The sequence below is a fragment of the Bemisia tabaci genome, chromosome 6 (genome assembly GCF_918797505.1).
Source record: "Bemisia tabaci chromosome 6, PGI_BMITA_v3".
NCBI lineage: Eukaryota > Metazoa > Arthropoda > Insecta > Hemiptera > Aleyrodidae > Bemisia > Bemisia tabaci.
This window is the reverse complement of record NC_092798.1, coordinates 47767285-47794224: the sequence shown is the minus strand read 5'-3', so window position 1 is coordinate 47794224 and position 26940 is coordinate 47767285. Positions and strand designations below refer to the sequence as shown.

At 39.1% G+C, this 26940-nt stretch overlaps 1 protein-coding gene across 1 annotated transcript; it reads right to left on the bottom strand.

Moving 5' to 3' along the window:
* Positions 1 to 6798: 6798 nt before the first annotated feature.
* On the bottom strand, positions 6799 to 8564 carry LOC140224766 (uncharacterized). The gene is made up of 2 exons (XM_072301322.1): positions 8205 to 8564; positions 6799 to 7919 (listed from the first exon to the last, which is right to left on the bottom strand). Exon 2 carries the CDS (start codon positions 7914 to 7916, stop codon positions 7596 to 7598), a length of 321 nt encoding a protein of 106 aa, XP_072157423.1. The 5' UTR covers positions 7917 to 7919; positions 8205 to 8564; the 3' UTR covers positions 6799 to 7595.
* Positions 8565 to 26940: the final 18376 nt, after the last annotated feature.

Sequence of the window (26940 nt, the reverse complement as noted above, 5' to 3'; positions counted from 1 at the left end):
AAGTGTTAAATTTAATTATATTAAGTATTTTTTTAATAAAAATTTGTCTCCAAAATTTTGCTTGCAATTGATGTAAAACTCAGAGAAATTTATAATCAGAAACGCCTAGCAGGCTTTTAATAAAAATACGGTTTTCGAGTGGAAATTTCGCGACTCCAAATCGTTGAGAGCTTTTTTCTTCTAGTAAACAATGAACTGGATCGCCTTAGCAAAAAAGAACCAGTGCGATTACAATGTTGTAAAAATATTGTCTCTTCATAATTATCTGGGAAATCTCCTAGGATAACAAATAGTTTTAGTTTCCTGCAAAAATTGTTAAATATATAGGGAAATAATTCCGAGAATTTTAATATTGGACTTATATTAAGTATTTTTAAAAGAAAATGAGAAGTTGAGCCTTTTTGAAAACAATGTAATTGCGCTGGTTCTTTTTTGCTAAATGCGATTCAGTTCATCGTTTACACGAAGGAAAAACATGCCTACGATTCTACGATACGAAGTTTTTACTAGATAACCGTATTTTTATTAGAAGAATGTTAGGCGTTTCTATTTGGGATTCTCTCTGATTATTATTTTGAAACAAATTACCCTTTCATTTTCAATCGGCATTTAGTGCTTTTTGCCACATGTTTTTCACTGTCAAGCTTAATGAGAGCTTTTTGTCAGCAAAGTTTCCTGAGAACTTTCACTTGTCACAGTTCATCGTTTACCTGACGAAATAACCTATCTTCGATTCGACGTTGCACAATTTCCACTCAAAAACTGTATTTTTTAGCGGGAGACTGCTAGGGGTTTCTAATTGAAAATCTCTCTAGTTTATACCATGATTGTATGCAAAATTTTGAGAAAATGTCCCTCTCATTTTCAGTCGGAATGTAGTGCTTTTCGACATCTTTTCCTCATTTCCTAATTTAATGAGGACGTATCGTCAGCGAAACTTCGTGGGAACTTTCACTTTTCACAGTTATCGTTTACCCGACGAAAGACCCTATCTACAATTCGACGCACTATGGATCAAGTCAATCAAAAAGGTTGGACTTAAAATTTTCAACAGAAATTACAAATTGTAATGTTGAAACGTCGAAACAGTCGAAATGCAGTCCTTTTCACCATATTTTTCTCACCGTTTAACTAATGAGGGCTTATCGTTAGCGAAGTTTCACAGTTCATCGCTTACCTGCCAAAAGTACGTAACTTTGTTTCAACGTTGCGAAATTTTGGGAAATTGCTTCTTGTCAAAACATATTTTTGGGAGAGAGGTTATGAATATTTTGCTGACACATTATGACACATTAAGTAGTGCTTTTCGTCAACTTTTTCCCACTGCTTAACTTACTCAGTATCTAATAACTTCGTGAGAACTTTCGCTTTTTATGGTTCATTGTCTAAACCCAACGAAAGAACGTTGTTACATTTTACCGCTGCAAAAGTCCCCCCGGCAAATTGTATTTTTGTTAGGAAATTGTTGGGCCCCTCATATCATTCTTGAAGCAACAGAATCTCACCGTAAAGAGGTCAGTCTTCTTGCAGTGACATATCTTTGATATCCTATCCTATTACCAATGAATACTTTTCTGACTGTCTCTCAGATGCTTAAAGTCAGGCACACCAGTATAGCTTTGAGCCGTTCAAAACATAATAATACAAGTAAACACGACCTATATTTAGCGATCATAAACGCAATGCAACTGTTTGACCACCCAAGAGTGGCACAGTATCACTCGAAATTGAAGGCGAACTAAAAGCACCAACTTAGGTCGATTCCTGCAACGGATATAGTCGTTAGATGTTAAAGGAAAACAATGAACATAATCAATACCTTCGCCTAGACACTAAACACTGAAACACTATTCGAACACTCATGCGTAGCACAGTGTCACTCAAAATTGAAGGCGGCTTTGACGCACGCTGGATTTTGAGGAAAAATAACGAAATAAACGTGACCTCTTAGCGTACAAATGCGCAATGCAACTATTCGACCACCCGAGCGTTGCACGGTATCATTCGAAATTGAAGGCGAACCTGATGCACTAAGCCACCCCTGCTGCGGCTGAAGTCGCTGGATTTTCAGAAATGACAATAAAAATGAACGTAACCTTTTCCTTACACCCGAAAGAGCGAACTTAAGTTCACCAATTGGGAACTCAAGCTGACCTAATTGAAGGTTTCACTGCTTATCCCTGTAAATACTTACAAAAATGAGCGAAATTTTGGGCAAAAATCGCACTATTATTTTCCTGTCAAAATTGAATCGATTGGTCCAATTTTGCAACAGAAAAATCCAGTCTTGTTCCCGCATCTGAGAAAAGACAAATATTATACCACCGTGCAAAAGGAGGAGCTTATTTAAGGATGCATATTTAAAATTTGTCAAACTGCTCCCTGCTTAAACATATATTTCACCGAAGACAGTTATGAACATGCTATTTTAGAATGTTCAGATACATTAAGTCGACCATCAATCTAAATTCTCCAAAAACTTCAAAGGAAATAATTCTGTAATGCTGTTTGTCACTTTTTTCCCACTTTTTAATTTACTTCATGCCTGTGAACTTCATGAGAGCTTTCACTTTCTTCAATTCGTCCTGTGCTAGACGAGGTAACGTACCTTAATTTCAAGCTACCAACTTAGACAACTCAATTTTACACTCATTTTTAAAGATAAATACACACAATATCTTTGCAAAATATTGAAGTTCAGAATTTGAAACACAATTTTTTTAATGAGAAACTATAGGAAAATTTTTCAGCAAGCAGACCCCTTGTCCTATAAAAAAATCTCGATTTTTTTTTGGTACTGCATCTTTTTTGCTCGAGGTATTTGGTCCATTTGCAAATAAATCCGTCTGACGAATTCAAAATTTGTATTTTATCAAAACATATTGAGCAATTAGAGGCCACACGTTCATGGTGCACATTCTCTTAAGACTGCAGATCAAGTTTTCCATGCTGGAACGCTTGTCTTGTCTCAATATTTTTTATTCAGTTTCCAGAGTAAAATGTATATTATTTCCATATGAACAATTAATGTTACTGTTACATCAGTTGCCTCGAGGGTAAACATCCTGCATCCATCGTAACTACAGTAACTCTTTCAATTGAACATCAACGATCAAATACCACGGAGGTGTGAATGTTGCACCGTTAACCGAGAAACTTACTTGCACTTCTTATACGGTTGTTTCAAGTTGTCTAAGTTTTTGATGAGCCTTCTACTGTTATTCCTACAGTTCGAGATAAACAATGAGAACTTTTTCATCCGGCATAGCTGCAAAACTTTGGATTTCATTGACGGTGTTTATGCATTCATTAATGTGCTGAATTAAATGAGGATTGTGAAAAAATATAATTGTAACTACATTTTAATGCCAAATTTGGCTGGCTAAGCTGCATAGAACAAGATAATTGATTAAAAAATCACTTTTTGGCTTGTAGCTCGATTTCTTAATCAATTATCATGTTATAATATTGTAACTTTCAGTGACGACACTTCCTCCATACTCTCACATACAATATCGAGGGCGAACGAAAAACAGCGCCTAACCGACAATTTTGGCGAAAAAAAATTAGCAAGTTTGCCGTATTCTAGATCAGTATAAATTACGCAAGCTGATGATTTTAGTTTTTTCCAATTCTGTAGTAGAGCGCTTCAACGACGCTGTAGTGTATGAAATAAATGCAAATCTAATTTCAGAATTACAAAAATGACTAAATATTCTCTTCGCTCTGCAAAATTGCTAGTTTTCAGATAGGTGGTATAATGTCGATTACACATCGATGTACAACATGATGATCGTATGTAACATATTTGGAAGTCAAAATCGGGAAGAATACTTGCGTGAGTGGATGATGATAATTTGTGTAATCTTTGGAGACTTTCGTTCCGTTCCACGTTTTGGTCACCAAAACTCGGTAGACGGAAACTGCAATAGTCTGTTTTCTTTTGATTTACGTAAATGTGTGTTTTTTTTTTAAATATTTTATATTTTTATCATTTTAGTAATTTTATCTTCTTTTCACCCGAAGTTGTAATGAGACATATTCACAAAATCTTAATACACGAAACATAAATATTATAAATATACCAATATACAAATAAATAATAAATTGGTGCCGCACATGTCAACGATTAAATTTTTATTTGAAAATAGACGAAATTTCAGCTCACTTGCACTATTCCTCCTTCTTGGGACGTGTTTCGGCACCTTACGAGAACCTTATATTGGTCGTGGCTGAGAATGACATCAAAGATGTCGAAACACGTTCCAAGTAGGGAGTGAAACCGAGTTGAATTTTTGTATACTTTTTAAGAAAAGTTTAATGCTTAGAAAATGATTACAATGAATTTATTTGTGGTCGACGGTGGAAAACGGGATCTCAATTCACCGAGGAGAGGTTTCGAGGAGTGGGACTTTTGTCTTATGTGCTTCGGCGGAAAACTTTATCTTGTGTCCTAAAAAATAAGTTGCGACCGTTTAACTTCATTTTTGTGCCAATAGAGACCGGCATGTGGGGAAAGTTAGTGTAAATACTCGCCTCCCTGAGTGCCTTATCTTCGCATCGCACCTGCAATCCTGCATGCTTGAGAGGGAGAAATATTGAATAAACACGAACATTTGGCAAGAGAGCGAGGATAAATCGGTTTGTCTAACAAGGTTTCAGCAACTTTCTTGGGTCATCAAAGTTTCGGAAACATGCATACCCGAACATACACGGGAATTTGTGCTTCCTCTTGTTCTTGTTTTACATTGTTAGCCGTTGATCCACAGAAATCAGCCGAGACTACTTTCAACTTTTAAAATGACTCTAAAATATTTACTCGTTGGCGTAGCACGTGAAAAGTAGAAATAATTCACTTGCCTTTCTCATTTTTTCCACATAAAAACTTCAAACAAGCGGGAGAGCTTTAATACATTCGTATTAGAGAAGCGATCATCTCGTGCGATCATAATCACTATTCTATATACACTGGAAAAAAAAAAAAAAACACATTGGATCTAGAGTCCAGACTCTTGAAAACATTGACAAGAAAAAATACTCTTGATTCAATCAGATTTTTGCTTAAATCAAAACGAAATCCGCTTAAATGAAGAGGCTTGGTTCTTGATTTAAGATAGATTCTGATTGAATCAAGAGTACTTTTTCTTGTCGATGTTTTTAAGAGTCTGGTCTCTAGATCCAATGTGTTTTTTTTCCAGTGTAGGCCTGTTTTTAAGTTCCCCGAACACTGTGATATTGAAGCAAAAACGAAAATGCGACAAAAATGCATCCGAAAACGGTTGCGGTAGGCGAGTCTATGGTACGTGAGGACTTAAAATCGCGGGAAATAAAAATCTCGGCTTATCCTAATTTCGAGGCATCGCAGTTTGAAATTTTCATAGTAAATTCAAGTTTTCTTCTGATTATGGTCCGTTTTCTTATTTATTTGTCTATTGAGTTAGTGTTGATCGGTTCACACGTTTTTATCATTCGTTAGATTCATTTCGATCGAATACATACACTCTCGTTACATGCAGACTACCTACCATACTCTTTTTTTTAACAGAACAATTCGCCTTCTGCTGCGTCTGCAGCAATTGTTGTTACGAATACGTTGTGCGTGCTGGTTTCAACTCATTACATACTAGACTCCCTGAAGGCGCTTTATGTGCGCGCAAGTAGCGCACCCTGTCATTAAATCTTACTTCTGATGTTCACCAACAGGGTGCTCACTTTCGCACATGAAACGCCTTCAGAGAGTCAAGTATGTAATGAGCTGAGATTAGCACGCTCAACATATTCGCAACAACAATTGCTGCGGTGGCAACTGAAGGCGAATCGGAAACAACCGTATTATACATGTTGAAAAACATGTTAGTTCTTTAATGCATATTGCTACCAATAGAGAGTTGTATTTTATGGTATTTTTTTATGGAATTCTCAAAAAAACTTTTAAATATAAACTAAGATATAAATTAAGTTTAAATGCAAAATAAAGTATATTGTGCTACGAGTTTGAAAGGAACTATAAAAGGTAAACATTTGTATACATTTCAAGTTGATTGATTAATTTTCAAGCGAGTTATGACAATTCAGAGGTTGAAACAAGTAAATACAGCTGATTTTCGGGGAAAAAACTGTACATGATCTTTCACTGTTGGACTTGTGAATTTAGGGTTACCAGTTAATAGCAGGAGTGAATAACTGGAAAAAACTTCACTTTTTTATGACCATTTTTCAATGATCGGTCCATACATTGACACTCCAATTTTTCAAAAAAGCACTTATAATGACTAGAATTGAAGTATTCTTCGGTAAAAGGGCGTATGCTACTTTCAATGCTGTTAAGATTTTGCAACATAGTTCTCTAGCCCTCGTCTTCCCGACCATTTTTTTCTACGCTAATGCCCGACCAGGGCCTCGGAGGCCCTCTGAGGCCGTCGGCCTCGTGCCTCTGGGAGGCACTTATTTTTTGTCGCTTTTTCTCTAGTTTACACGTTATATCCCTTTTTCTACTTTTTGTTTTCACTAAAAAATAATTTCTTGCATAACCTCCTCACCTCCCCCCCCCCCCCCCGCTCAAGCTCTGAAAATTCCAAGTTCCTGATTTTCATACAAGTATATTATTCATTTTTCTTGTTTTGATTTAATTTTCCATGAATTATTATTATTTTAGCCTTTATATACAGTATCTTTCATAACTATGTGTCATAAAATGTTTTGGTGAAGTGAAAGAGGGAGGGGGAGGGAAAAGTTATAAGAATGTACTCAACCGCTTACGGCGCGTCAACTCTTAACATCATGGTTTTTACTGATTAGGTTGTGGTTATAATTTTAATTTTGATTTTTGATTTTGAATGCAGTACTCTCAACTCTTCAGTATTCCATCCATCACTCCAACCCTCTCTCTTTTCCATCAAAACAATGAGAAAAAGAAAAAAAAATGGCAAAACTTCCAAAAATAATTTTATAAAAAATCGCATAATTCACAGAAAATACCATGTGAGTTATTCATTTTTACAAAACTAAAGTAAAAAATTTGCTAATATCAAATAGCCTGCTTGGTTTGTTCATTATGTTTTGCATTTTTTTCAATTTTTTTTTGTTTTTTTTAGTTTTTATCATATTTTGGAAACATTTTCTCTGCGTGGGACACTTTCTAACAACTGAGGCTTCTTTTTTTTTCTCTTTTTTCTTTATTTTATTTAGGTTTGAGAGACAAATAGGACAATGTAAAAGAATAAAATATTTTTTTTGAATCATATTTTTATTCAGTCTTATTTCATCAGTCATAAAGTAGAAAATAAGAAAATATGTAAGGAAAGAAAAATTCTAAACTGATTGGAAACATTTGAAAATTCAGTCACAAAAAAATACAATATCTGAGGAATACCTCTACATTTTTGAAAGAGGGAGATAAGTGCCTACAGTTAAAATTTTACTGCCTGTTAGAACCTTTGAAATCATGAAATACCTAACATAATAGCTATTTACAAAAACCAAGAACACATTACGTTAGATAAATTTTCAAAAAAAGAAACACAAACTTAGCGCAAAAACAAACGTAAAGTAACTAAAGTACTGGTAACGAATGCGAAGAAACTAGCACAAGGTAACTAACTTAACATGACTAAGGCAGGAAAAGTATTGACTAAGTAAAAATAAAATCTGCCGCGTCCCCTTCCTCTGGCTACATTTTGTGCTGGAGCCGGAGCGTTGTTTGGAGGAGGACCGTCTCTTCCATTGGCAGCATTCGTAATTTGACTAGCTGTTTCATTCTCATCGTCTGAATTGGAGTCAGTAGAGGCATCGCTGTCTTCCGAGTCATCGGGAGAGTAATCAGACTCCAGATCGGAATCACAAAGTGGGCCTGGGGGATCATCTTCATCCTCTGAGTTATCGAGAAGAAGATCTATCTCAGTATCGTTCAAAGCCATTTTCTAGGAAAAAAAAGATGAAGGCCAAATTAGCGTGAAATAAATTCAGACTAGCTTTACGAGGCGTTTCAGAAACAAATTCTACAAAAAGTTTAGGTTTTCAAAAGAATTAAAACATCTGTTTTCTAAACTGAAGATTGGTTTTCTGATGGGAATAAATAGCTGAGTTCAATGTAGAACTGGCAAGTTTATATGATGAAAAGTAAATGCAAACTATTTGATGAATGCATCCCACATGATAAATACTCCTACATTTTGAATGATAAAATAACAAAAAACATTACTTACTTGAAAAAAAAATGGTCTTGTTTCTTATCAATTTATCTTGAACATCGGCGATAATCACATAACCTCAAAACAAAACAATAACAAACACTAGTGCCAACTATCATGGCGAAATAAAACAAAAATTCCCTCTGAATTGACAGCAGGGCCTGGGAGGCCCTGGTTGGGAAGTCACGGGGTAGAGGTGAAAAAAAAATTACTGTGCCTAGAATTTTTTTTTTTTTTTATAATTTCACTAAAATATTGTTTTTGAAGGTTTTTGTAGAGATGTCACAAAAGCACAAAATTATAGATAGCTTTGAGAAGAAATGCCACAAAAAACAAACAAGCCCAGGGCCTCTCAGGCCCTGGTCGGGAAGACGAGGGCTAGTTAAAATAATCTTATCAGGCAGTTCTGCTATGAATTTTTTCCTAAATCTGCTACAAGTTTTCACTCTCTTTTGTAAGGAATCAAGTCAACTGTGAATGGATTTTATCTGCCGAAAACGCTATGAATAATTGCACGATCTTAGCAGCACTGCAAGCCTCATACGCTCTTTTACCAAAGTTTTTCGCTCTTTCATTATTACATCGCAGTACAATACAATACTAATAATAGCAATACACGGAACTAGGGGCTGAAGCACCACCCTAAGTCCAAGCTTGCCAGTGCTGGGATAAACGCCGTTTGAACCCCCAGGCGTTGCCAAATTTTCTTTGATAAGACACGACTTTCCAGATAAAATTATTAATATTTTTCTTCTAATTGAGAATTTGCAAATGTCTAAAATTTGATGAATTTCGCGTTAAAATGGAAACCACCGAGTGCACTGAACACAAGGATACCCTTGGTTCATCAATTGACTAAGAAATATAGGAGGAGATGTGACAAAATTATCTGATCCACTAAAAACATTTGTTTATTTAGGAAGTGCCGCTAGATGACGTCACCAGGCGGTGCATTTTCTCTCTTTTAAATCTATTTTTATACTATTTCCCATACCAGAACAAACTTGAAAAAAAATACAGCGAAATCACCTTTTTAAGCACTCTTACACGGAGAAAAAAACTTCGTGCGTGGGACCCGAAGTTTAGGTCATATGGATCTCTGAAGTTTTCAGATTGACCATCTGAACACTTTAGGTCTAGCTGTCGAGGTTCGGATCACACGTCTGAAACTTCAGTTCTTACATCTTATTTCAGATGTGAGAACCGAAGTTTTTCGGATATGAGAACCGAAGTACCTCAGATGCATGAACTGAAGTTTCAGATGTGTGATCCAAACCTCAGCAGCTGGACCTTAAGTGTTCGGATGCTCAATCCGAAAACTTCAGAGATCCATATGACCTAAAATTCGGGTCCCACGCACGAAGTTTTTTTCTCCGTGTAGATGAAGCAATAAAAATAATGCGAGCAAATTCTCCATTTTTCAGATAATTCTGTTCGCCATTTCACCCTAAGTTCCTAAAAATTTCAGACAAAAATATTCATAAATGTCCATAAAAATTAACATTTTCGTGAAGGAAATTTGGCAACTCTCGAATTTTCATACAGCGTTTTTCCTTAGCCCGGCAGTGCACTGCTTCCAGTTTCCTGTGAAAAAGCGCGCGAAATTGCAGAAACGTCGGGACATTGATTAGGAATCGAATATATAAAAAATATTCATTGATTTCGTCAAAAACTAACATTTTAGTGAAGGAAATTTGGCAACTCTCGAATTTTCATACGGCGTTTTTCCTTAACACGGCAGTGCACTGCTTCCTGCTTCCTGTGAAAAAGCGCGCGAAATTGCAGAAACGTGGGGGAGATTGATTAGGAATCGAAGCGGGGAGTTATTGAACCCAATTATTATCGAGTGCTATGACCCCGTTGCCAACACCTCTCCCGGCTCCCGGCGCCCGGCGCCCGATGGCGATATCACCAGACACCGCGCAGGCGATGCTGTTCATTAGCATCGGGCATTTATCTCCTCGGAGTCTATCGTGCAGCTCACAAGTATTTAATCACCTCCTTCCGATCCCTAAGCAGCTCGTAAAACACATTTCTTGAGTCGGTTCTTATGATATTGGTATTATGCGCCGCATGTTGACGTGTCTTCCGTGTGGCTCCAACGAGCTCTAGGTGCAAAACTTAAGTTTGGGTGGATTTGAATCGAGAGTGTTTGACCGGAAAATGCGGTCACTGAAAAAAAAGTATGGTAACAACTACTATAAGTCTACTTGAATTTTTACACAAAGGTACGATTTAGGGGAAATAACCAGAATCATCGTAGTATTCACCAGAACTCTAATGATACCTACTATAATATGGTAAATGATACCATAGAGTCTGGTGTTGATAACCATACTCGGTTCACTTTTTCAGAGTATGGTAAAATCCACCATATTTTTTTTCAGTGGTCCTGACGGCACTTGCGTTGTTTTAATCTGTGCTCCTAAAATGTCGGGGTAGCGGGGCTCATCGCTCCCTGGGGCCATTCAAATATTACGTGAGCCATTTTGGCCGACTTTTTGATTCCCTTTTAACACCCCTGTATCGCATCTATGAGCCAACCTCTTACATAATTTTGAATTACGTGAACCTGGATTGATCATCATACACAAACATTTTTCTAAATATATTGCAAATAAAATTGAAAGATCGATCATTTTAAGATTTCATTTATTTTTCTTTAAGAAGGTGGCTAAGATAAGATAAGCCTAGCATTGACTACTCCTCCCGCCTTTTTGAGAGCCCGTACTGCCGTGATATAGCGAAGAAAGCAGTAAGTGTCCAATTTCCGAAATCGAGTTTCCTTCAAAATACGTCCTATCTTTTTCAGATGAAATCACTGAAAAAGCTAAAACAGTAAAATTCATCTTAATCGTAGCAAAAAGAGACAGAGGAGAAGGCCGTAAGTGCGCAAAAAATGACATGGTTTCAGGCAAGACAGCAGTAAGTGACAATATTCCTCCAGAGAGCCAATGAAATCAGTGCTTTCATGTAAAGTGTCTCCCTCTTCTGCTGATATCTAACCTGAAAATGTGTTTGTTGTGTGTCCGAAACGCAACAACGAAAGCCTGCTGATGATAGCACTTACGGCTGTCTTGCCTAACAAGAAATCTAGAATGATAATGAAAAATACCCTATTTATGTAATTGAAATAAAGTCAGTTGATTTTTATTTATCCAAACGATTTCTAGCAGTCTATCGCACGATTGGTGATAATTTGAGAAAGGACAAAGGCTTCTTTCAATAAAATTTCAATAAATATTAAAGCCGAACACAACGGAGAGGCGCGGCGTGTTGCCAGCGCGAAACGAGCATTGCCGCCTACAAACCTTAAGGGATACTTCAAGCATTGCGCAATGCGTGAAGTATCCTTTGAGGTTTGTAGGCGTCAGTGCGCGTCTCGTGCTGGCAGCACGGCGCGCGGCGCCTCAAGCAACTACCTCGCAACAGAGATGGTGCACAGTATCATAAGAAATTGAAGGCGCTTTAACATGTTAAAAATCTGAACGATTCAAAACAGTCTCCCGGATGATTGGCAATTTGACAAAGAACGGAGGTTCTTTTTAATAACATTGTCCGGTCAGAAGCCCCTTAGCCCGTTTTCTACAAACTTAATTTTTGCACTTACTGTTCCCTTTAATTTATATCACGGCAGCGTTAGCCAAGCTCAGACCCCTCGTTGTTTGTATACATAATTTTGAACGGCCTCTTTGATTGTGTTTGTATAATTGTAAAAGTGACGCGGAACGGACTGCATCACTCGAGGACACCGCATGATACGTCATACGGTCCCGGTGCATCGGTGCATCGTGTGCATGCATAGAAATGACAAAGTAATATACAACGTGGCCCGCCCGTAATTCACAACCACGTCAACGTTGCCGAATTCACCGACCTCCGTGTTTTGCACTGATTGGTTTACGAAGCCCGGTACACGACTAAAAACATACCTTCATCGCAGCATCACGCTTTCAATGCATTTTATTGAGGCAATGGACCACTAGATAAGGTACCAATTTCAGCATTCTGATACATGTTTCAAAACCAAAATTTCACGTAAAACACGATGTACACAACGAAAATTACCGAAATTAGTTCCTTGCAAAGATATTTAATGATTCTTGATGCGTGAATTCAAACCACCCACTTATAAATACTCAATGCTCTACGTGATTCACATCGCGCGCTAAACGTTATCATGACAGTATCTGCGATATAAAAATCTGGCAACCTCAATCTGGACGCTTTGGCTCAGCTATTGCAAATTGCTTATAGTTTGAACAACTCATAGTGGGAAATGAACATTGCTCGACTGAGAAGCTTGCTGAAACCGTTGTAGTGCGCGATTTGACTCACGTAGAGCTTTGAGTTTCTTGTGAGCGGGCAGTTAAAATTCCTCGTAACCAATGTGAAATAAAAACGTTAATATCTTCGTAAGTAGATGGTTTCAGTAATTTTCGTTGCGCGAATCGTGCTCTACGTGAAATTCTTGTTAAGAAACATGTATCAGATTGCTTAAATTCGTACCTTGTCTAGAGGCCCAGTAACCACTTAGCAGTTCAATATCGACCGTAACACTACCAGACCACGTATCTCGTTTGCGGTGTCTAAGAATCTTTGTTTCTTTTTTATTTTTTTGGAGGACACCAAATCAATATTATTCCTTGAGGTTTTCACGGATTTTTCTTCGCACAGTGAAAAAAAATCACGGAAGTTCTCAGGACTCCCGACAATTACTCGTCCCCGTCGTCGACGCTGACGTCACTGGCGCTTAATAATTCCCATTCATCTTCACGGTCTGCATCTAACGAGTGCACTCCTTCTTTTCCACTCGTCGCTGGTTTCTTTTGGCATAAACCGTCCATTTCTGTCCGAAAAAGAAAGAAATGGCACGGAATTAAGTAACATGAACTTCAGATAGGAGGATTCTGCAGGTTGATTTCGTAAAAAAAAGAAAAAATAAAAAATAAATAAATAAATAAATAAAAATAAAAAATGTTCTTTGAATACTTTCACAGTCTTAAATCACTGCCGTGCGAATACAAATAGATGCTTTGGCAAGAATGTAAATGGGGATCGTAGATTTGTCGTGATAAAGCTGTGAGCACGTGGAGGGATGATGGGCGAACGCGGGGTGGCGGGAAAAGGGTCACGAAGGTGGGGGCAGAGGGGTTGACATGGAGCCCCCACAACATGGCGGGGGGTGGTGGAGGTAACGTGGCACTGTAAATTATGACATAACTTACATGTTGTGTTGTGACGGCCGATTGAAAACTAGAACAGTAGCATCAGCGCGTCCGCTCATCCCTTTGTCTCCGTGCCCTCTTTATTCATATTCCTTTCGCTCTCTCCTTGTTTTTCTTCCTCCCACCCTAATTTTCCGACTTATTGTCGCCTACTTTCATTACGGCTGGCTTGAACATACATATCGTTGTCTAATTGTTATGAAAGCAGGAGCATTGATCGTTTGCACGTATTCAAATCATGTATACGAGTTTGAAGATTGTGACCCCCTTCAAGGAGGGCACGGATTCGATCGAAAAATGAAAACGTGAATCGGACGACGCCAATCCGATCGACAACCTTAAATCGATCGACTCACAGGTTTATCGATCGATTAACGAACTTGTCGATCAATTCATGGGTTTGTTGACTGACCCACAGATTTGTCGATCGACTCACGGTTGTCGATCATCGATTCACGTTTTGGTTTTTCGATCAATTCATGTCAATCGAATCCACACCCTCTCCCCTCCATAATATAAGAACTTGCTGCACTGGCAATCAGGTTCAATCAGAGAGGTGCACGAAAACCGACATAAATGAATTCTTAAATAATATTAAAAAATTGTACCCATTTTAGTAGATATATATCTCTTACGTACATAGTGGTCTTGAAGCAAAAAAATGCGACAAAAATGTACCGAAACGCGGTTTGCGAGGGGTGAGTCTATGGTACGTGCGGACTTAAAATTGTGGAAAATTAAAGTCTTGGCTGATCTTTATTTTGAGAAACCGCAATTCGAAATTTTCATAGTGAATGCAAGTTTTCAACTGATTTTGATCCGCTTTTTTATGTATTTGTCCGTGGAATCTGTGTTGGTCAGCCAACGTTTTTATTCTTCGTTCGATTCAATTCGATCGAATACATACCCTTTTGTTACTTTCACCATACTACCCGCTGTGTAATTGGTTTTATTCTTGTATTAACTAAAAAATTACCTAAGTTTAAATGCATAATAAAATATACCGCGTTACAAATTTTAGTCCTAAAAAGTCCTCCAACAAATTTGTTGTTTCGAGGTTGTTTTCGATTCGCCTTCAGCTGCATCCGCAGCAATTGTTGTTATAGGTATGTTGTGCGTGCTGATCTCAGCCCATTACATACTTGACTCTTCGAAGGCGTTCAATGTGCGAAAGTAGAGCATCCTATTGGAGAACAACAGAAATGATATTGATTCTCAATCCCTACTTTGTTCGTCCTCCGATAGATTGCGCTACTTGTTCACAAAAAACGCCTTCAGAGAGTCGAGTATGTATTGATCTAGAATCAGCACGCACAACATATTCGTAACAACTATCGCTGCAGACGCAGCTGAAGGCGAATTGTTCTGTTAAAAAAAAGAGTATGATAGGAGGTCTGCGTGTAACGAAAGGGTATGTATTCGATCGAAATGAATCGAACGAAGAATAAAAACGTGAACCGATCAACACAGATTCCACGGACCAATGTATAAAAAAAGCGGATCAAAATCAGTAGAAAACTTTCATTCATTATGACACTTTCAAATTACGGTATCTCGAAATCAGGATCAGCCAAGATGTTGATTTACTACGATTATAAGTCCACACGTACCATAAACTCACCCACTGCAAACCATTTTTGGGTATATTTTTGTCGCATTTTTTTTTGCTTCAAGAGCATTGTGCATGTGATTCCAATTGTTTTATATGTTGAACGCAAAACCTCACGATTCTCTTTCGGCAAACCGAATCTCTGGGACGAAATTAAAATGATCCCTAAGGCTGTAAATTGGAAAACACACGACACGGACCAAGGAAATCGTGCGTTAAAGAATAGATTTTAGAAATTCCTAAAATATTTCAACTGTGCACTACATCTTCAACATCCCTTAGTTTCAGCATCTATTTGACCGTTTGAAAATATTTTTCGTTTGTTTCAGAAATAACCCCGTCTCGAGCCGCAGTGTCGATAGCATGTCCATAAAAAAAAGATCAGGACCCGTGCGACAACTATCACTCCCTCAGGCGTCCCAGAGAAGCCTGCAAAAGCGATCATCGGTGGAACTCAACGACCGGAAATTCGACAAAGACAACAACAACAACACCACCACCAAAAAAACCACCCCGCCGCCCAAAACCCCCGAACTCGGTACCCTTCTCATAAGCGCCAGCTCCATCAACAAACAAAATGGCGACGCGGAGAAGAAATCCCGCTCAAAAGAGCGCATCACGACAGCGGGCCGCGGAGGGGGCGCGGTAGGGGCACGTGGGGTCCGCCCCCACGGCCGCTCCGCCTGGCCTGGGGCGAGCGCGGTCAAAACAGTCAAAGCCAGGAGGGTTCCACTCCGGGCGTCCAGGTCGTCGCCGAGCGGTGTAAAGGCCTGTCGCGGCCGCAGACGGCTGGTCCGGCCGTTGCCCGCGAGAGCGCGCTGGGGTACAACCGGAACACGATCCTCATCTCCCGGAAGCAGTTCGCCGAGAGGATCCGACAGGCGTGGCGCGACCGGGATTCACGAAGCAGAACCTGGAGATCTACCTGGCAAGTCCCGGGAATGCGGAGGATGTGAGCCCGAGAGTGGGCTTCAATGTCGTCGATGTGCCCAGTCCGGCGAGCCCGTACTCGGTCATCTCGACTGAGCTCAGATCGGCCGAGAGCGAGCTGGATGCTGCCCTCGGGTGGGACCCCGAGTTGGGCGCCAACGTGATAACAGACTCCGATGATGAGGATGAGAGGTTTGTTTTAGACTACATTTTGCATGAAATTAGGAGCTACGAGAGCAGTGGAGGTTAGGAGTCGTAGAGCGCGAGGGAGTGCTGTAAAGCGAATTGCATGTATGTATTAGGAGCTACGATTTCTAAGTCTATGCTGAAATTAAAAGAGTTGAGGTGATTCGTCAAGCTCAAGTGACGTGGTCGAACTGGCATGGGATATATCGCATTGATTAGGTAAAAAAAAAACCCGGCAGATTTAGGATTTTAAGCACAAAAAAAAGAAAAAAAGGACGATAGCCCCTGCGCATAAGCCTAAAGAATCATTCTAAACCCAAAAATTGGCAAAATTCAGAGAAATGAAAGCAAAATTGTGTTTGGAAAAAACCTCGCATTCGATACAGAAATCGATGGCTGAATTGAATGCGAGATTTTTTTCCGAGCACTTTTCTGCTGTGATTTCTCTAAATGCCAATTTTTGGGTCTAGAATGAACCTTTAGGCTCATGCGCCGGGACATATTTTTGGGCAAAATGAGAGATGACGTATCTCCATTTGCGACGTTGCAGACGTCCTTAGAAATTTTATTTTTCTTTCGAGAAGCTGGTCAACATAAAACTTAAATTCTCCATGATTTTTCGTATTCGATAGCAGAAGATTTGGTTCAAAATTTAAAGCCGTAAATTTGGATTGTTTCTCATGGAAGAGATGAAATGAGGACGGAAATTTTGAAACACCGCAATTGAGATACGTGATTTTGCACTTCAGTCGGTGCGATACGGACATCCATCAAGTTTAAATAGTTGCATCAAGTCCCCTTCACCGCCGAACAACGCGTCTTTCGATCGAATCAACTACAGGTAGTATGAGCAGGGAGTCAAAACGCCTTCAATTTTTTGAGTGCAATACGGACATCCGTCGAGGTTGTATAGTTGTATCAAGGCGCCGTGGCATACGCGTCCCATTCTTAATCGTTACAAACGAATATAAGTTGAGAGAGGAAAGTCATAATGCCTTCAATTGTATGTACACATATTTTTGGGCAAAATGAGAGACGACGATTCTCCATTTGCGACGTTGCAGACTTCCTTAGAAATTTTATTTTTCTTTCGAGAACCTGATCAACATAAAACTTAAATTCTCCATGATTTTTCGTATTCGATAGCAGAAGATTTGGTTCAAAGTTTAAAGTCGTAAAATTGGATTGTTTCTCATGGAAGGGATGAATTAAGAACGGAAATTTGGAAACATCGCAATGGAGATACGTGGTTTTGCAGTTCAGTCGGTGCGATACGGACATCCATCAAGTTTAAATAGTTGCATCAAGTCCCCGTCAATTTTTTGAACACAATACGGACATCCGTCGAGGTTGTATAGTTGTATCAAGGCGCCGTGGCAAACGCGTCCCATTGTTTATCGTTACAGACGAATATTAGTTGAAAGAGGAAAGTCATAAGGTCTTCAATTTTATGCATGCATATTTTTGGGCAAAATGAGTGACGGCGCTTCTCCATTTGCGACGTTGCAGACTGCCTTAGAAATTTTATTTTTTTTCGAAGAAGCTGGTCAACGTAAAACTTAAATTCTCCATGATTTTTCGTATTCAATAGCAGTAGATTTGGTTCAAAATTTAAAGTCGTAAAGGAGGGGTATCGTTAAGAGCCTTTTTTGGGCCCACCCTGAAATTCCTCAACTCCGCGATTTTTTGGTCATTGAAGGTCCAATTTTACGGAATTCATAACGGTTTGGTCATTTCCGATCTATTATTACAGGGTCTACCACTGGCCTAAGCATTGGTCTGAAGGCCGATTTTGGCGAAAAATGCTGGTTTTTCGGCATTCAACGCGCTGTTTCATACCGATCCCTTCGGAGGACAAAAAAGTCCTTCAAGTATGTTCATTAGGGATGTAAGAGAATCACTTTGGCCAATTTTCGTTGATGTCAAACTTTGCGCTCATTGTTAAAAAAAACTTTTTAGAATTTTCCTGTTTTTCATCGTTATTTAAAATGGCTTAAAAAAGCGACTCGTCTTACGCCAGAGTTTAATTTTTTTGACAATAAATGGACGTGGGTGGTCAATACCGTCCTCAAAAAACTTTTTTCGATTCAAAGCCCCCCCCCCCCTAAAAGCCGGTGTTGCCATATTTCATTGCCTGAATTCACAGAAAACCTAGTATTTTAGAATTCGGAGGCTGCTCCTCGTCAAGAACTTTCCGAGAGTTCAGAAACCTTTATTTTTCACACGCAGTGGCCACATTAGTATGAATTTTACGCATGTTTTATCTATTTATGCATTTATCTCCCGCTGTGGCGTAGCGTTGCCACATGTTATTCGTAAAAATCGAGAAAAATTCGCGTTTATGTGGTTTTGCGCCACTTTTTTCGGATCATGCCTATGGAATAAATATATAAGATAGGTACAAGTGGATCATATGTGCCGGTAAGATCATGCACCTACAGACGACCCAATCTCTTACGAGTTCTTGGAATGATGAAGAAAAAAGTGATGCGCCACAGCGAATGATAAATACATAAATAGATAAAACATGCATAAAATTCCTACTAATGTGGCCACTGCGTGTGAAAAATAAAGGTTTCTGAACTCTCGGAATGTTCTTGACGAGGAGCAGCCTCCGAATTCTAAATTACTGGGTTTTCCGTGAATTCAGGCAATGAAATATGGCAACACCGGCTTTTAGGGGGGGCTTTGAATCGAAAAAATCATCGGCGACATGGCGACTCATCTTACGCCAGAGTTTAACTTTTTTGGCAATAAATGGACGTGGGTGGTCAAAACCTTCCTCAAAAAACTTTTTTCGATTCAAAGCCCCCCCCCCCTAAAAGCCGGTGTTGCCATATTTCATTGCCTGAATTCACGGAAAACCCAGTATTTTAGAATTCGGAGGCTGCTCCTCGTCAAGAACATTCCGAGAGTTCAGAAACCTTAATTTTTCATACGCAGTGGCCACATTAGTAGGAATTTTATGCGTGTTCTATCTATTTATGTATTTATCTCCCGCTGTGGCGCATCACTTTTTTCTTCATCATTCCAAGAAATCGTAAGAGAATGGGTCGTCTGTAGGTGCATGCTCTTAGAAAAATTAATACCGGCACACATGATCCACTTGTACCTCTCTTATATATATATTCCATAGGCATGATCCGAAAAACGCATCTAGACTAATTTTTTTGTCAAGTCATAATTAATAGATGAAATAATGCAGAATTTCAAGAAAAATAACTTTCCCTCCACTGTGAAAGTAAACTTCCTGCTGAAGCATTTAAACGTCACCTTGGCTTACCATCAATGGGCATCGTACTTTTCTACTTTTCTACTCCTGCGTTAAAGTCCCCTTTTGATAGACTCGGAACGGTGCGGTGCTGTGTAACACAATGGTTACAGACCGTAGACCCTACACTGCCATGCTATAGAGAAACGCCTTATGAACCTTCAAGCGTTGCCACATTTCATTTGGTAAAACACGAATTTCCTAGTAGAAGTATGAATATTTTTCTTCCAATTTTTCAAATGATTTTGTTCCCAATTTATCCTAAAGCTCCAGAAAATCTCAAAGAAAAATGTTCATAACTTTCATCAAAAATAAACCTTAAATCGAAGGAAATTTGGCAACTTTCGGATGTTCATACGGCGTTCTTCTTTTGCACGGCAATACCACACAGACTTATGACATCACCTTGGCCTATCATACATAACGAGTAGAAATTCAAAACCTGGCGAGCGTCATCAGGTTATTGCTAAAATATGCATGTTGCTCCTCAGCGTAAAGTGTCCCGTTTTCATTGGATTTCCATCAGGAAATTTTCTCTACATTTGGTCTATTAGAAACTGATGCCCCATTATGGGCACCTGATGGCAGTTACCAGGTATTTAATTTCTGCTCTCCGTGTAAAAAAGAAAATTCACACTTCTTCAGCTTCGTGTTGCTCTCACCTGAAAATTTCAGTTTCGTATGGTTCAATAAAAAAATTCTCAGGTTTTGACGTCAGCCAGAAGCTATACTGCCGTGCTAAGGAAGAACGCCGTATAAACCCTCAGGCGTTGCCAAATTTCCTCCGCGATATCACGAATTTTTGGGAAAATGTTTAAATATTTTTCTCCCAAATTTTCAGATAATTTTGTTCGCAATTTCACCTAAAGTTCCTGAAAATGTCAAGGAAAAACATTCATAACTTTCTTCTTTACTAAACGTTTTATCGGGGGACATTTGGCACCTCTCGAATATTCATACGGCGTTTTTCCTCAGCACGGCAGTATAAAGCACAAATCGTAAAAGGAACGGGGAAACAATTTTTGAAAAGCTCGTTTCCACACCACCTTAGGATAGTCCGATCAGGTAAATGATACGGTACAGCTCCTGGAGGTAGAGCTTTAGGCGCGCTTTTTTTAACGTGGTATCGCCATGAGCCCTAATCCACGGGGGGGGGGGGGGGGAGGAAAAAAATAAAGTACTTACCAATGCTGACGCAGCTCCATGCTTCCTCTGCTCCATGCCATTTTTGATTCTGCTAAAAAGCAACTCTGCTCGGAAGACGGAAGTAGTGCCCGATAAAACTGCTTAACGATTATAACCCTTATTTACAAATGAGGAGAAATTAAACGGTATCTCACCTTCGGTTGCGGGAACGGCAGCTGCACCTGAAACAGAAAAAAAAAAAAAAAAAAAAAAAAAAAAAAAAAAAAATCGACGATCCCGGTACGATGATCCTGGTACGACGATCCCGGTACGACGATCCCGGTACGACGATCCCGGTACGACGATCCCGTTACGATGGCGGCCTCCCCCAACCCCGGCTTCAGGCCCCTCCGGCCCCCAGGTTCCTTTCCCACCTCCTCCCTTTTTTTTTTTTTTTTTTTTTTCCACTCGTGGCTTGCTGAGATCCTCCGGGGCGTAATGCCCCGGAGCCGCCGTCGCCGGCAGGGGCGCCCGCCGGGACCCCATAAGGGTCCGCTGGGCGCCCCCACCCCCGACCCCCCGCGAGGGGGGAAAAAGCCCCCCCTTGCGGGGGGGCAAAGACCCCCCTCGCGGGGGGTCGGGGGCAGGGACGCCCAACGGACCCACGGGGTCCCGGCGGGCGCCCCTGCCGGCGACGGCGGACCCCGGGACGTAACGCCCCGGAGGATCTCAGCAAGCCAGTCGCGGAAAAAAAAAAAAAAAAAAAAAAAAAAATCCTACTCCTCCCCCCGTGATTCTACTCCGCGGCCCCTCCCCCCTTGGAAACCCTACTCCGCGATCCTACTTAAACCCCACGGACATCCCCCCCTCTCCCCGGGAACCCCCCCTAGGAAACCCTACCCCGCGATGCCGCACCCAACCCTACGGACCCCCCTCTCCCCTGGGAATCCTAGTTCCGCGATACTTCCCAACCCTACGAACCACCCTTCCCTGGGAACCTCCCCCCTCAGCGATCCCTCCTCCCAAGCCCGAATCTTCAGCCGCATCTGAAACAAACAAGGCAAATCATGAATTATTAGTATGATTAGCAACAGGTGACAAAACTGGCTTCTACATTTCTATCTAATCCCTCATCCACGTAGTTAAAAGTTCTATTCTATGATCATTAGTGGCATGGCGTGAATTGCGATATATCGATTTTTATGCCATTTAAACCTATGGAAAATGATCGATAAACAGGGTGTTCCCAGCGGAAACCTTAATAATTGATTCTTTACTATATGTTTAAATGGCATAACAATCGATGTATCGCAATTCACGCCACGCCACTGATTATTACGCTGGACTTATACATGTTAAAGGGAACTATTTGCATGCAACATACTTCCTTTTAGCGTGCATAAGTCCATGATCCATTTGTCCATTTATCTCTTGTCAAAATTTTAGTCAAGGCACCATGCCAAAATTCAGATATCAAAGTTTAGGTATTACTTTTTCAAATTTAAAATGCAGTTCCGTGATGCTTTTGGACTATATCATGCAGCGTTAATTGCAGAAAGGTGGGAAAATAGTGCTGGGTCCACACTATTTTGTGAGGGAAACGAGGCCAAATAGAACTTTTGATTTCTATTTTTTCGAACTTATTGGCCTTGTTTTCCCAGCAAAATTGTGTGGACGCAGCACTATTGCACCATTTGGCTTATCTACTACCTATTTTATTATTAATCATATTGTACCACCTTGTTACATACCGTCCCCTTCTGATGTAAGGGCACATCTCAATTTCCATGTGAGCTCTATTTCGCATATAAAACCATGCTTTCTGAGGCTCATACGGAAATTGCAGTACTCCCTTACGTCAGATAAGCGACAATGCGTCCGGGCTACGTGGGTTTATGGTTTTGTTTCTCTCGTTAATTTCAAGTTTGCATTCAGCTGTAGAGTAACTGAACTGTATAACGCAAAAAAAAACTAATATTTCTGGCTCATTTAGAAAAATTCATGGCATTTATGTCTATGCTACAATAAACCGAAAATGATAATTCCTTTCTACATGATTCAGTCCAAATACTTTCAGTTGAATGCGGTATTGTTCGATAGTAGGTATCACACGAGAACTATGCATAACTTATAGGAATTGCAAATACTTTTTATCTCTTTCAGCAACTGAAGGCATTTAGTTATGGACACGATAGAACAAATAGGTACACATTTTGGAGGGCACTACTTCCGTCTTCAATGGCTCATCATGCGGAGCATTTTCTTCGTTTTTTGCAGACCTGAAACAAACTAAGAATTAAAAAAAAGAAAGATTAGTTGGAGCTTAACCTAACTTGAAAATAAAAAGTTCAGTGGAAGATTTATTTTAAATAGAAGTTGTGTTTTTATATAAAGAAATTTGATAAATATTTTTATTTGTTTGAATACTATCCCCTTTTCTGTTGTTTTTAAAATGATGATCCTTCGGGCTTTTTGTTCATGTAAAATCAATTTGATGAAGCTGATACCCATCTCTTATTCTAATACAAAATTAATTATTTATTTGGAATGTAATGTAGCTAATTTCTACTTTTGTCTTTTCTTTCGCTATTTGTTATGTCGTCGCTTGGCTGCGGGCCGATTGTTGAAATTGAAAGATAAGGCGATAGACAAAGAAGACATAGGGAGTATGGAGCTATCCTATTGGTTGAAACGGGTGGTTTCTTTAGACGAAGGGAGAAAATAATGGACTAATTATCGGGTCCCTCGTAGGTTGCTGTTACTTAGTCTATTACCTACCTCTTTTGTCCAATGCAACCGCCCGCTATCACCAATAGGATCCCTCTATATTTCTTTTGTCTTCTTTGGCTATAGCTTTGTCTATCAATTTCAATAATCGGCCCGCTGACAGAAGGGCGTAACTACAGATTGAGATGAGCCCGGAAAAGCATTGAATTGTGTGGAAGACAGGGTTCATTGCAAAGTAGTTACGCCCTTATGTCAGGTAGGCGACGATGTGAGCTACTAATAAAAGTCATTTTAAAGTGATTATAAATGATAAAAAAGTGATAAGTAATTAGAAACGACTCAGTGTTTCCTGCTTAATCATGCGAAAATCTATGTTAATATTTGCAACACTAAATATTATTAATGTGAAATTCAATGCTCAAATGCGAGTAAAACAACTTCCGCTGTGAGCGCTTCGTTTCTTGCCGATCTGAAAAAAAAGATAAACAAAAGAAAATCAGGTAGTTTGAGGTTTACGGAATATAAAACGGGAACTAAGCTGAACAGTTTAAAAAACTGTTTTTCCTACTGGTCTGAAACTATGCAAATAGAGGAAAAGTAGTTTAAAGTATACAAGAAAAAACACTAAATAAAACAAGGTGAAACAATTTTGGAGGGTATGGATTCGATCGACATGAATCGATCGAAAAATGAAAACGTGAATCGATCGACGTGAATCGATCGACGTGAATCGATCGACATGAATCGATCGACACCGATTCGATCGACAAATTATTAAAAAAACGGTGTCGACTCGATCGACATGAATCGATCGAAAAATGAAAATGTGAATCGACCTGAATCAATCGACACCGATTCGATCGACAGTTAATTTTAAAACACCCGTGTCGATTCGATTGACATGAATGGATCGAAAAATAAAAACGTGAATCCATCGGCATTACAAAATTCGATCGACTCACGGCTTTTGTCGATCGATTCACGGGGTTGTCGATCGATTCAAGGGTTTGTCGATCGATTCACGGTTGTCGATTGAATCGGTGTTGATCGATTCACGTTTTTATTTTTCGATCCATTCATGTCGATCGAATCGACACGGATGTTTTTAAATTAACTGTCGATCGAATCGGTGTCGATTGATTCATGTCGATCGATTCACGTTTTCATTTTTCGATTGATTCATGTCGATCGAGTCGACACTGGTTTTTTAATAATTCGTCGATCGATTCACGTTTTCATTTTTCGATCATACCCTCCAACAATTTTTACTGTGTTCGTTTCATATTCATCTGATAAAAAAATAAATGAAAGTAAAGCACAGAGAGCAAAACTAGTGTCTTATTCGAGAGAGTAATAAAAACGCAGTCAATCAATTTTCCTTGTGATTAAAATGCTGAAAATTATCTACCCGCATCTCTCGTCAATTCAGAAAAGATACATACAAATGAGGAAGAAAAGCTGACGTGAAGATTTTGAGGAGGGGGAAAAATCTGGCTTAAGAAAAAAGTTTAACAGTTAACAGTCTTTACAGTTTAGGAACTTTATTTTAGATTTTTAAAATTAAAAGTTTTTGATTTCAAAAATTTTAACTTTTACATTTTAGAATTAAAATTTTTACTTTATAAATTTTATAATTTTTATTTTTCAATTTGATTTTTATGTTAATGTTTTACATCATTTCTTCCATTTTTCAGACTCAATAGATCAATAGTGTATGTATACTATAAATATTGTAGTAGTAGGCATATAGTGAGTGGTATGGTAGGTAAATAAGTACAGTAAGTACAGTAAATAAGTAAGTAAGTCGTAAGTCATAAGTAGTAGTAAGTATATAGTTGCGGTAGTAATAATATATATGTATTATTGACCTATTGAGTATGAATAAATTGGAAAAATGATATGTAGCATTAAGATAAAAATAAAATTGAAAACCAAAAATTTTAAAATTTATAAAGTAAAAATTGAAATCTAAAATATGAAATTAAAAAATTAAAAAATGAATTTTTGAATTGTAGAGCATATAAATTTTACACTATAAATTTTCTTGCAGTAGAAGTTAAGAATAAGCTATTATACGCAGTGTACTCACGGATTAGAACCTGTAGTGTAAGCGACCACTACAACACAACACAACACCACACAACACTACCGACTGACCGACTGACTGACCCACTGACCTGCTCACCCATGAAATTACTGCGCTTGCTGAAACCAAACTGACTGAAATTTAGGGTTGGGTTTGCCCTTTTATAATCTCGTAAACTGCTGGCCTGAAGCCACCACAAACAATCCCTCCTCCCCCCCCCCCCTGGCTGACCCCTCTCGCAATTAGGATGTATTCCAGAAACTTCTTCCTTGTTCTCCAATGGCGGAAAATCCGAGCTTTGCGGGATTTCAGGAAGGGGTGCATTCCATCACTTTCGAATGCGGCCAGGCGGGGTCCTTTGTTTCACTGAGATGGATGATGGACCTTACGCGTCACTTTAATCAGGACATGGAAATCTATTGTTTTGTTTCTTTGGCGGTCCGGTCAAGAAACCTCCGGGCTGCAAAACAATGGGAGAGGGGGGGATCGTAAACAGGAAAAAGAACACGGAAATAAATTATTTTGGAAACACATCCGTTACAGTGAAAAAGCAAAAAAATACTGAACTACAAAGAGAGAGAGGGGGCGGGTGGCAAAGTCCAGAGAAAGTCTCTAAGTGGGTCGAATTTTGGAAAAAGGAACCATCGCAATTACAGTGTTGTAAAAAGATTGCTTCTTCATAATTATCAAAGAAATCTCCCAGAATAACAAATGGACTACATTTTGCAATTTGGAACTATAAATTCTAGCTCAGTTTAAAAACAATGTATGTGCCATTAGTTTCCCAATGCATATGAGTGTTTTTTCATATGAGCCAAAATTTATAGTTCCAAATTGCAAAATGCAGTCCAAATAGTTCTGGCTTCTCACGAAACAATTGTTAGTTTTGAAGGAAATTACTGAAAGTAAGTTCTAACACTGTACATAGATTATAAGTAATTTTAAACGTACAGAAGAAGGTGCACGAGCTTGAAAACACTGTAATCGCGCTGGTTCCTTTTTGCTAAATGCCATCCAAGTGAATTGCGTAGTTCCTCAAACAAAAGCGGTGCGTATCACGATAATATTAATATTATGTCTTGGTGAGGTATGGTATGAATATTTTTCCTTGAAATATTTAGATAGTTTTGATGAAATCGCATTTAAAATTCATAAACAAATTTTTTTTTTTTTTTTGGGGGGGGGGGGGCACAAATTCCCCACGAAATTTCCGTTTTATCTCACAAATTTTGGCAACGTCCGAGGGCTCATAGGACGGACGGACCGGACATTCTTTCGCAATACAGAGTTCGGACTGACGGGATTTGAATGTTGACTTCAAACATTTTTTCTGCCGATTGATTTTTCTGGCTATCGGTGAGAGGTATTCTACAGCTGGGCCTGCTCTCCCTAGATCAGGGTGTCTACAGGCCCGGAAAACCCGGAGATTACTCTTTTTTTAGGGTGGCTCTAGTGGCGTGGCGTGCTTTGCGATATATCGATTGTTATGCCATTTAAACCTATGGAATATGATCGATGAACAGGGTGTTCGCTACGAACACCTCAATAATCGATTCTTTACCATACGTTTAAATTGCAAAACAATCGAT